Raw genomic sequence first — 12,507 nt, 5'->3', positions numbered from 1 at the left:
TGTGCCAGGCACTGTTGTAGGTACCAGGGTTATAACTGAACGAAACAGATAACAATTCCTAACCTTATGAAGTGTGTATTCTGGTAGAATATTTACATACATTTCATTTTCTATATAAATTAGAAGCACAATAGAACATCTGTGAAATCACCTTTTATCTAAAAACAAAACAATGCTCTATCTGCTTCACTCATCTGTGTAAAGAAGTAAAGAATTACCACAGTTCTGAATTTCACATTTATCATTCCTTTGCATTTGTTATATTTTACCATATATTCACATATCTATAGTCAATGCATTGTTTAATTTTACTAATATGTGAATTTTATGAAAATAGAACATTATTTCGATGGGTTGCTATTTCTCTGTTGACATCCCTCAAATTTATCCATAATCCTATTCATTCATTTTCACTGCTGCACAGTATTCTATGAATATACTACAGTTTTATTTAACCATTCTCTTGAAGACATTTGTTTCTGGTTTTACACTATTATGAATAATCCCATTTGAACATCACAGTGCTAGTGTAGGCTCTAGCCTCTAAGGTATCTTAGAATTGCTGGGTAGGAAGTCCAAAATATAACGTGGCATTGTTTCTCAAAGTTGTACAAATTTGCACTTAATCATATCTTTGTCAGCACTTGGGGGGAATTAAAATTTTTTTTTGCTATTCTGGTAGGTACAATATGATGAATCTGTGTGGTTTTAATTTATGTTTCTCTACTAATGGGATTGAGCATTTTGTTATGTGTTTATTTTCTGTATCATTTTTAATTAGCTTTTTTTCTTTTTTTAATTAACTTTTTTGGCTGCATTGGGTCTTCGTTGCTGTGTGCGGGCTTTCTCTAGTTGCGGTGAGCGGGGGCTACTCTTCATTGCGGCGCACGGGCTTCTCATCGCCATAGCTTCTCTTGTTGTGGAGCACGGGCTCTAGGAGTGTGGGCTTCAGTAGTTACAATATGCAGGCTCAGTAGTTGTGGCTTGCAGGCTCTAGAGCGCAGGCTCAGTAGTTGTGGCTCACAGGCTTAGCTGCTCCGCAGCATGTGGGATCTTCCTGGACCTGGGCTCAAACCCATATCCCCTGCATTGTCAGGCGGATTCTTAACCACTGCGCCACCAGGGAAGTCCCTTAATTAGCTTTTAATTTTGGTATTTTAAAGTTACAGGAAAATTCCAATAAATTTAGCCCCATTGGCTTTATTATTCTTTCTCTTTTTTTCTGAACAGTTTGAGAGTAAGTTGAAGACATCATGGACCTTTACCCCTAAATACATCATTATGTATTTCCTAAGAATAAGAATAATCACTTATATATAACCACAGTATAATCACCAAAATCAGGAAATTTAACATTGACACAATGCAATTATGCAATCCACAGTCCATATTCAAATTTGTTAGCTGTCCCAATAACATCCTTTATAGCTCTTTTCCCCAGTGCAGGGTCATTCCAAGGTCACTCGTATTTAGTTGTTACATCTCTAGCTTCTAGTAATCTGGAACAGTTTCTGAGCCTTTGTCTTTCTTAACTGTAAGATTTTTCAAGTATACAGGCCAGTTTTTTATAGAATGTCCCTCAAAATTGGATTTGTCTGTTTTCTGATGATTAGATTCAGGCTAGCATTTTTGGCAAGAAAACCATAGCAGTAATGTGTCTTCAGTATCTCATCAACAGAGGTTTGATATCCATTTGTCCCAGTGAAGCTGGTGAGGAGAATGATTAGTTTGTTAAAGTGATGTCAGGCTTTCCCACTATAAAATTATCTTTTCTTTTTAATAATTAGTAATTTATGATGGAGATACTTTGATACTGTAAATACCTTGCTCCTCACCAAATTTTCACTCACAAATTTGAGCGTCCACTGATGATTTTCTAACTCCCATCATTTCTTCTGTATCTATTGACATTCTACTGCAAGGAAGAGCTTTCCCTTCTCATTTATATCAGTATAGACTCAGGTTTCTATATTATTTAATGTTTATAATCCTTTCTTATCACTTTCAATGTTGCAATTGTCCCTGACTTGTACAGTGGAAGGCCCTTCAAGGTGATTCCTGGGTCATGATAGGTCCCCATCATTCTTTGAGCACTTCCTTACTTTGTGGTGCTACAAAACATCCCAGGCTTTATCCTGTACTTTTCGTGGATTTGGCCATTTTTCCAAGGAACCCTGGCTCCTCTTAGTGGAGAATGGTATTTTGAAACAAAAGATCTAGGTGCTAGGTATGCTCACTGCTACTGTTGCTACTAGGTCCAATCAAAAGACACAGCTGGGAAACTCTGTGTGTGTGTGTGTGTGTGTGTGTGATATATTTCATGCATGGGTTCATATCAATACCTCCAATTCTAATCCAGTACCACAGCAGATTATATTCTAGTTTCATTCTTTCCATACTTGTAACACCTTTTCCAACAGTGAGAAATCTTACTCCCATTGTCTTCAGTATATTCATTTGCTTCTAGATGATACAAGAAGCAGTTTCAGAATTATTAAACTTATACCACTGGGAAAAGGAAAAAATATGTGCTCTACAGGTACGCATAGAGCTCTGTATTTCAATTAGTCCAGAGCTTTGATAGTTCTGTTCAGTTATTCTATATCCTTACTTATTTGGGGGGGGTCTAATTCTACCAATTAGAGAAAGATATTAAAATCTCTATGATTGTGCATTTGTCTATTCCTTTGATGTGTCAGTTTTTGCTTCATGTGTTTTGAAGCCCTGTTATTAGACACATAACGATTTATGATTCTTATGTCTTCCTCATGACTGACCCTTTTAACTTTATAAAATGACCTCTTTCTCTGGTAATACTCCCTGTCTTTTTTTTTTTCCCCTGAGGACATGGCTTCTTCAGCAGCTTTTTCAAATGGTGGCAGTTTTCTGTTCTGTTTTTCCCCCAGTCTTCACTTGGCCTGGAGGTGGATGGATTAGATATCCTTGCTTCTCACTGCCCCTTCCAGACCACTCTCTCCCTCTGCCTCCCTACACCCCTCCAGTCCTGTCTTTGGTATTCTCTTTTCTTTTCTTTTCTTCTATTTTATATTTTTATTGAAGTATAGTTGATTTCCAATGCTGTGCCAATCTGTGCTGTACAGCAAAGTGACTCAGTTATACACATATAGACATTCTTTTTTCATATTCTTTTCCATTATGGTTTATCACAGGATATTGACTATAGTTCCCTGTGCTATACAGTAGGACCTTGTTATTTATCCATCCTATATATAGTAGTTTGTATCTGCTAATCACACACTCCCAGTCCTTCCCTCCCCCCACCCATCTCCCACTAGGCAACCACAAGTCTGTTCTCTATATCTGTGGGTCTGTTTCTGTTTCTTAGATAAGTTCATTTGTGCCACATTTTAGATTCTACATATAAGTGATGTCATACAGTATTTGTCTTTCTGACTTACTTCACTTAGTATGATAATCTCTAGGCCCATCCATGTTGCTGCAAATGGCATTATTTCATTCTTTTTTTATGGCTGAGTAGTATTCCATTGTATATATGTACCACATCTTCTTTATCCATTCATCCATCAATGGACTGTTAGGTTGTTTCCATATCTTGGCTGTTGTGAACGTTGGGGTGCATGTATCTTTTCAAATTATGGTTTTCTCCAGATATACACCTAGGAGTGGGATTGCTGGATCATATGGTAATTCTAGTTTTTTATTTTTTATAAATTTATTTATTTATTTATTTTTGGCTGCGTTGGGTCCTCGTTGCTGTGCACGGGCTTTCTTTAGTCGCGGCGAGTGGGGGCTACTCTTCGTTGTGGTGCATGGGCTTCTCATTGCGGTGGCTTCTCTTGTTGCAGAGCATGGGCTCTAGGCGCGTGGGCTTCAGTAGCTGTGGCACGTGAGCTCAGTAGTTGTGGCTTGCAGGCTTTAGAGCTCAGGTTCAGTAGTTGTGGCGCACAGGCTTAGTTGCTCTGTGGCATGTGAGATCTTCCTGGACCAGGGCTCAAACCTGTGTCCCCTGCATTGGCAGGCAGATTCTTAACCACTGTGCCACCAGGGAAGTTCCAATATTTAGTTTGTTTTTTGGTTTGTTTTTGGCTGCCCCATGCAGCTTATGGGATTTTTGACCATGCTGCGGGGCATGCAGGATCTTAGTTCCCAGACCAGGGATCAAACCCGGGCCCCCTGCAGTGGAAACACAGAGTCCTAACCACTGGACCGCCAAGGAATTCCCGTAACTCTAGTTTTTTAAGGAACCTCCACACTGTTTTCCATAATGGTTGCACCAACTTACATTCCCACCAACAGTGTAGGAGGGTTCCCTTCTCTCCACACCCTCTCCAACATTTGTTAAATAACAACACTCCTAACCCCACTTCCCCCTTTAGTTCTGCCCCACCTGTCTGTTCTCCTTCACTGCTAAACCTCTTGAAAGAGTCATCTATACTTTCTGTTGTTGGAGAGGAAAAACTTTTCCTCTACCCTCTTAGGTTGAGTCCCTAGGGGCCTGTGAATTAAACTGACAAAAGACAGATTAACAGGAGAAATTATTCATATACATATTGTAGTTTACAAAAGAAGCAGCTGGGTAAGTGGTTGAAGTTAGAGATTTATACACCTAATTTAGCAGGGAAAAGAAAGGGGGTAGAAATGGCTGTTAGAGAAAAGCAAATGGGTTTCTAGAAGAGCAAATGGGAGATAAGAAAGTCTGTGATAATAATTGCAAATTCAAGCGCAAGGGGTCTTTCCATTTTCTTGGCCATAAAATTCCCCCAGAGAGGGAATTTACTCTTGGTCTCCTTCCTGGTAATAAAAGCCACCCTGAAGAGGGAATTCACAGCAGCCTCATTTCCCAGAAGTCTCTGCTTTCCATCAGGAAGGAGAAGCTCTTAGAAGGCTTCTTTCTGCCTCTGTTGAATCTCAATGTCTTCAGCTTAAAATAATCTTCACACAAACTCCAGGGTACTGAATGGGTCCCCACATTGTCTCCAATTCCTGTCTCCCCATTCTTTCTTGAATCCTCTGCAATCACCATTCCGCAGCTTTGGTTTCTGTCAGCTAACAGTGCCCTCCACACTGCTGGATCTATGGCTGCTTGCAGACCTCACCTTACTTTCCTTCTAGCTGCCGACACCCCGTGATCCTCAGCATGTACCATACACCTGTTTTCTGGATGCAGCTCAGACTCCTTTGCTGCCTCATCCTCACCTTCCCTCCTTATCAGAGTGTTCAGCCTTCTGACCTTTCAATTCTCTAACCACAGTCATTCCTTAGTGCCGTATATTAATACCATATAGACCCTGATGACTCCCCAATTTATATTTCCTGGCCTGATTTAGTTAATAAATTTAAGTATCTTTTAGCCACAAGAATGTCTAACTGGCATTTCAAACTTACATGTGGCTGTGGTCTGAATGTTTGTGTTCTCCCCTTCCCCAAATTCATATGTTGAAATCCTACTGCCCATTGGGATTGTGTGAGGAGATGGAGCCTTTGGGAGCTGCTTAGGCCATGAGGCTGGGGCCCTCATGAATGGGATTAGTGTCCTTAGACCCCCCCCCTAGAGCTCCCTAGATCCTTCCACTACACCATGTCAGGACATGGTGAGAAGTCTGGGATCCAGAAGAGGGCCTTTACCCAACCATGCTGATACCCTGTCTCAGACTTCTAGCCTCCAGAACTGTGGGACATAAAATTCCATTGTTTATAAGCTACTCAATCTGTGGTATTTTGTCGTAGCAGCCTGAATGGACAAAGACACACATCTAAAGGCACACAGGTCCTTGTTGGTTATCTATTTTGTATACAGTAGTGTGTATCTGCTAATCCCAAACTCCTAATTTATCCCTCTCCCTCTTTCCCCTTTGGTAACCATAAGTTTGTTTTCTATGTCTGTGAGTCTGTTCTGTTTTGTATATAAGTTCATTTATATAATTTTTTTTTTTAGATTCCACATACAAGTGATATCCTGCGATATTTGTCTTTCTCTGTCTGGCTTACTTCACTTAGTATGATCATCTCTAGGTCCACCCATGTTGCTGCAAATGTCATTAATTCATTCTTCTTCATGGCTGAGTAATATTCCTAACTACTTCTTATCAGCTAACCCCAGGCACCACCATCCTTGGATTACTCCATTCGCCTTTTGTTTTCCCTGCCTCCCCTACCCCCACCATATGTTGCTGAACACACTCAAAGCAGATGTTAAAATCCATATAATGATGCACAAGGCCTTATATCAGGTGTCAGCAAACTACAGCCAGAGACCAAATCTGGTCAGCTGACTCTATCTGTAAATAAAGTTTTTTTGGCACACAGCCACACTCTTTTGTTATGTACTATTTATGGCTGCTTTCACACTGCATACTGCAGATTTTGACCAGAGACCCTATGGCTGGCAGAGCCTAAAATATTGACTACCTGGCCCTTTACAGAAAAAAGTTCACTACCATTGCCCTACAAGACCTGTCCTCTGCTATCTCTCTTCCTTCACTTCTGCTCCAGTCTTCCTGGCCTTCTGGGTGTCCTTAGCCTTGCTAGGCAAGCTTCTACCTTGGGGTACACTCTCTGTTACACTCCCTGAGGTTGTTTCTTCTGACTACAACTCTCTTCTCTGGAACATCCACTGCCTTCCCTCCTTCAAGTCTGCTCAGATGGTACTTTCTCAGTGAGGCCTTTCCTTACCGCTCTTTCAAACTGTAATGCCCCTCCCTTCCCCCACCACGATGTTTCTGCTTGATTTCTCTTCAAAGCACCGTCGACGAAAAAATTAATCAGTCGATCTAAAAAAGAAATAGAAAATTTTATCCGAGCCAAACTGAGGATTATAAACCGGGAACAGCCTCTCAGAAAGCTCCGAGAACTGTTCTGCCTGTTAGAGGTCAAGGCACAGTTATATAAGTTTTTGAGACACAGGGCTGTACATTAAATGACATATTACTGACAGTGTACACAATCCAGATCTATACAAAGTGAGTAGTGGTCATGGGTCATTGTGGCCCCTTACAAGATTAAGAAGGAAGGTTATCTCCTAAGGAGTTGTGACCCTTGATGAGATTAAAAAGGAATGTTATCTCCTAAGGAGGTCTGATTAATGCAGATGCAGAATACACAATACTAATGCAGAGGCCCAAACGGGCAAAGGAAACATTTATGTTTAAATTTTTCTCATCTTGCCATAGAATAGGAATTTTATTTAATCAGTACTTGCCTTTTAAACACTCTACATAATTTACGTATATTTTGTTTTTTCTCTATCTTCCTCCATCAGAGTGTATTCTCCATGAAGGCAGGATTTCCCCCCAATTCCTCATTCTGTTCATGGTCATATTTCCAGGGCCAAGGACATTACCTGGCACGAGGGAGGCACTCAATACATACTTGTCGATGAATTCCCTGTTCACGTCCATTTTCTCTTTGGTTTGCTCATTTATTCATGCATTCATTTGACACATATTTATGGAGTAATCACACAGTGCTGGCCGCTGCTGCAGGCGGTGGTAAAGGACCATAGACAGGCGCCTCGAGCTCAGGAAGCATCCATTCGGGTCACGGTCAGGGGGTGCTGGAACCAGCTGGCATCAGCACTCAAGGGCTGACTGATAAACTTTCAGTAATTTTGCCGTTGTTAAACATAGCCCTTATTTTAAATTATGTAACCTGGCTATATTAAATTAAACTATATTAACACAAAGAAAACAAACTATATTCAAACAAACTAAACTACATTTTAATGTAAGAAATATCCAAACTCACCACTCCCTAATTACCTGACTACATTTTATCATTCTTTTATTTTTATTTTTAATTGAAGTATAGTTGATTTACAATGTTTCAGGTGTACAGCAAAGTGATTTTATATATATATAAGTATGTATAAAAGTATATATACTTTTTCAGATTCTTTCCCATTATAGGTTATTTCAAGATATTGAATATAGTTCCCTCTGCTACACAGTAGGTCCTTGTTCTTGATCTATTTCTTTGCTCTTGAGGTTATTGGCATCTATTGCATCAGGCGGCGAACGGCATCTCCTTCGGGAACCCCAGCACGCGCTTGCTGGCTAAGTCGAGTCCACGCCTGTGTCTCCTCCCAGGAGGCCGGCTTCCTCCGACACCAAACGCTCCCCGACCAGCAACCTGCCCACCTTCCCGGCGGCCCGCCTCCCGCAGGTGCGGAGAGTAGGAGGGGCAGAGTCTTGGTTGACCTCCGCCGGCTAAGCCTCCCTGGACCCGGGATGCCTTTAAGGTGGGAGGGAGGGGCGATCGATCGCTCGAGCCTCCTCTGACTGAGCCTGTGGCGGTCGAGCCGCGGGGATCGGCTGGAAATGCCTGGCGCGCGGAGCTGGTAGGAAGCATGGGGCGGCCGGGCCGGGGTCGCGGGCACTGGGCGGGAGGGGGGAGAGCTGGCGGCTCGGGCCGGTGAGGCCGGGAGGCGGTGGAGGCGGGGACAGAAAGGGGGGGAGGAAGGGAGGGAGGGGGCGGGAGGAGGGCAGCCGGGCCGGCGGCGGAGCCCCAGGTGCTCATTCCAGGTGCGCATCCCAGGTGCGCGGTCGCGGCCACGCGGGGAGGGCGGGCGGGGCTGAGTCCGAGCCTTAGGTTCGGCGGCCAGAGCTGCCGGGGGACGGCGTGGGGGTGGGGGGTCCAAGCATGTGGACAGATGCCCGAGACTTTGGGCGATTCTCTCTGCAGGCCTGTGAGGGCGGGATAGGCATTCCCTCTCCCGGAAAAAGTTAATGATGCGGTGCTTTTAAAAAAGGACCTGGCATAGTCAGATGTTCCCTTTTTAAAACGGCTGATTTTCGATCTTAAAGAGAAGTCTTAGACCTTATCCCCATGTCATTTCTCGGCTAAGGGACACACTGAGGTCGCGTGGACAGCTGAGAGTAGGCCTTGGTCTTATGTTCCAAGCGCAGGGTTTTTCTCATCCCATGAGATACTGCCGTTGCACGTTTTAGAGCTTAGTTACCCTCTCTGTTGTGGAATTCATAAAAATGCTATTAATCCACATGCGTTTTATTTTGTAGGGAGAAGAAACTGACTAAATGAATAACATGAAGTCCAATAGAATCCCACTTTTTATTATTTCAATTCGGAGGAGTAAAAGTAAACCATTGCTATCTTTCCCTGGTGATTTCTTGTGTTTTACTACTTGAAACACCCAGCTTTTCTAATACTCATGATGTCTGTAGGGAAATCCTCAAAAAAAAGACCTCGTAGAAGTTTATCAAGCAGCAAAACTAAAAAAAATGAATCTAACTCTATTATTGCGTTTTTTAACAACGTACCGCCTGTTAAACTTGCCTGCCCCGTTTGTAGTAAAATGGTGCCAAGATACGACCTAAACCGTCACCTTGATGAAATGTGTGCTAACAACGGTGACGTCACTCCAGCTGACCCTGGACATGTTGGCTTAAGTTCAAATGTGTCCACAGTAGATTTGACCAATATTGTCTTAGAAGATGTAACGCCAGAGAAGTCGTCACCATCAAAGATCAATTTAACCCCTGGCCGAAGTGATTCAGCAAAAATGGGCATAAAACAGCAGACCAGCCCCTATTTTAAGAGTAATGATGACGCAGTGTGCAGAAATCAAGATGGGCTGAGACATCATAATGTGAAAGTCATCCCTCTGGGAAGCCTGTCATCTAAATTGTCCAGAAGATACTTAAAGGCTAAAAGATCAATAGATAAGAATGAGGGATTTGCCAATCAGAGTCCACAGAGTTCCTCGTCCACAGGGGTTAAGAGCCTGGTTGATCAGTGTTCAGAGATGGAAGGCCAGGATCAGCTTTTGGAGAATAGTTCTCAAAAGGAAAACGTGTTTGCCTGTGATTCCCTGGAGGAACCAAGCACTCCCGAACATATTGTGGGAGGCTCTAAAATAATGGAAGCTGAAGGCCAAACGGCTGCCCAGGAATGTGGGAGATCAACTCTCACCCCCACCTTCTCAGATAATGCTCCCGTGTTACTTTCACCAGATTTAACTCTTGGGCATAAATTAAAGTCTGCTTCAGAGGACCATCTTGCAAAGCAGGAGAGTATCAAAGGAACAGATGATAAAGGTGTTGAAAACTGTGAAGCAGGTGGCTGTGAAGAGGTAAAAATGACTTTTGTTTCACAAGCTCCAACCCAGTCATCACATTGGGAGGCAAAATCTCATAATTCTACACACGATGCTTCTATATGGAATGACAGCCAAGCACTTCCTCCAGAAGGTGACAGTGGCTTAAAGAATGAAATCACTGACCGAATTCCTTTGGAGCAGGGGTCAAGCTGTGATGTTTCCTGTGTAACAAGTCCAGCCCCACCGGACCATCCTTACTACCTTCGGAGTTTCCTCGTGGTGCTGAAAGCCGTGTTTGAGAATGAAGAAGACAGGAAGCTCTTTGATGAACACGAGAAGGGCATTATAACTAAATTTCATCAATTATCAGGTATCTTGAACCTGTTGCTTTCGAGGCTTTGTTTCCCCTTTGCTGCCCTGAATTGGTCTGAGATGTCATGGGCAGAAATCTCATGACCACAGGCAGTCAGTGTGGTTTTGGGAGTCCCGTGGGAGTACTCATGGGAATCACAGCCAATGAGAGTTCAGCTAGAGAAAGATATGCCTGTAAACGAGACAAGATTTTTGGGCCTGGTGATGTCTGCTTCTGCAGTATCATCCTTACAAGCTGTACTTTGGTTGTAGTGGAAGCAGCTGTTTGTCCGGTTTTTGTATATTTGATGGTTGTAAAACAACCTTTCCCAGATTAGAAAAAAAAAATACAGTGTGATTTAGGAAAGTGTACTGTGCATTTCGGGCATGTAATCAAGCTGACTGTTAGGTGATTTTGTTGTTTTCGCAGGCCATTTCCTCAAAAATGAAAATAAAATACAGGGAAAAAACAAACCAAGGTATACTCAGGCTTATTTTTTTCCTCCAACAATATTTTAGTTGCTTGGACTCTGCCTTTTAGTTAATTTATTTTTTTTATGGCTGTGTTGGGTCTTCGTTTCTGTGCGAGGGCTTTCTCTAGTTGCGGTGAGCGGGGGCCACTCTTCATCGCGGTGCGCGGGCCTCTCACTATCGCGGCCTCTCTTGTTGCGGAGCACAGGCTGCAGACGCGCAGGCTCAGTAGTTGTGGCTCACGGGCCCAGCTGCTCCGCAGCATGTGGGATCTTCCCAGACCAGGGCTCGAGCCCGTGTGCCCTGCATTGGCAGGCAGATTCTCAACCACCGTGCCACCAGGGAAGCCCAACTCTGCCTTTTAAAGTCAGGGTGTGCAGGAAGTGGAAACTTTCAAGCTAAATTGGTACATTAAAAACATTTTTGGTCTTTGTGTTTTTTTTTTTTTTTTAATTTTGTAAATTAGTACATTTAAAAACATGCCTCAGTTCCTTGGCAGCCAGCGGTGGTTCTGAGCCAATAGCGCAGGTTTGGAGCAAGAGCCCCGCTTGATGGCTGCTCATCCAAAGGGCCTTGATGGCTCTGTGCAACTGAGTCCCTCCCGAGTAGGAAAAGCTTACTTGGGGGCCACGCTGACCTCTAGTGATAGTAGCAGGTCTGAGTCCCAGTAGAGTAAAAAAAAGAAATCCTGAGTGTTACCAATAATGGTTAAGGGAAAGGCTTCGATTTCACTTTCGCACAAGGAAACTATGGCTCTGCTTGTGTTACTTTTTAACACGTGGGTGATACTTCTCTGCACAGTTCTTTTTTTTTTTAACATATTAAAAAAATTTTTTTCTTTTCTTTTTTATAAATTTATTTTTGGTTGCATTGGGTCTTTGTTGCTTCCCGTGGGCTTTCTCTAGTTGCAGCGAGCTGGGGCTTCTCTTCGTTGCGGTGCGCGGGCTTCTTATTGCGGTGGCTTCTCTTGTTGCGGAGCACGGACTCCAGGCGCGCGGGCTTCAGCAATTGTGGCTCACGGGCTCAGCAGTTGTGGCACACGGGCTTTGTTGCTCCGCGGCATGTGGGATCCTCCTGGACCAGGGCTCGAACCCATGTCCCCTGCATTAGCAGGTGGATTCTTAACCACTGTACCACTAGGGAAGCCCTCTGCACAGTTTTATAACGTGTCCACACAGCTTCCATCTCTACTTGCACTGGCCTCCCCCGACGTGGGTGTAAATGACCCTCATTGACTGTCGTATCCGGGGTGGTCACAGATCTTTGGTTGGATGCTGCTTGCATTCATGTGAGCATTTGTTTGAATAGTTGGTGGCCCCTGGCTTCAGTATGATTGAGAAGTAGGAACACTTTCCTATTGTAAGTTCTGCAGATTCCTGTGGCTTGCTCTCCACAGAGAATCATCTACAGTGTCTCTGTAGTAAAAATAACTACTGCAAGTCGATTTTGCCTCTTTAAAGAAAAAAGGGAAATAAATGTTGAAGATGTAACAAATACAGTCATACCATTTTATTTTATTTAAAAAAATTTTTGGCTGTGCCATGCGGCATACAGGATCTTAGTTCCCTGACCAGGGATCGAACCCACACCCCCTGCAATGGAAGTGTGGAGTCTTAGCCACTGGACCGCCAGGGAAGTCCCCATACCAT

General features: G+C 43.3%; 1 protein-coding gene across 8 annotated transcripts in view; it reads left to right on the top strand.

Moving 5' to 3' along the window:
• The first annotated feature begins 7,993 nt into the window (after positions 1 to 7,993).
• FAN1 (FANCD2 and FANCI associated nuclease 1) overlaps positions 7,994 to 12,507 on the top strand; it is a 29,734-nt gene continuing 25,220 nt past the window's right edge. For 4 of the 8 annotated variants that reach the window (XR_014242793.1, XM_082386012.1, XM_082386013.1 and 1 more), the window contains exons 1-2: positions 8,162 to 8,317; positions 8,997 to 10,406. Coding sequence is in view for 7 of the 8 variants with exons in the window: in XM_082386012.1 (XP_082242138.1) it covers positions 9,149 to 10,406 (1,258 nt within the window). In the remaining variant the exon portion in view is untranslated. Of the gene's footprint in view, positions 8,318 to 8,428; positions 8,502 to 8,996; positions 10,407 to 12,507 lie in introns of those variants that run through there. The other 4 variants (XM_082386014.1, XM_082386015.1, XM_082386010.1 and 1 more) reach the window with 4 other exon arrangements.

The sequence above is a fragment of the Balaenoptera borealis genome (assembly GCF_965194805.1).
Source record: "Balaenoptera borealis genome assembly, chromosome: 3".
In the NCBI taxonomy this organism is placed as follows: Eukaryota; Metazoa; Chordata; class Mammalia; order Artiodactyla; family Balaenopteridae; genus Balaenoptera; species Balaenoptera borealis.
This window is presented reverse-complemented; position numbering and strand designations above follow the sequence as displayed.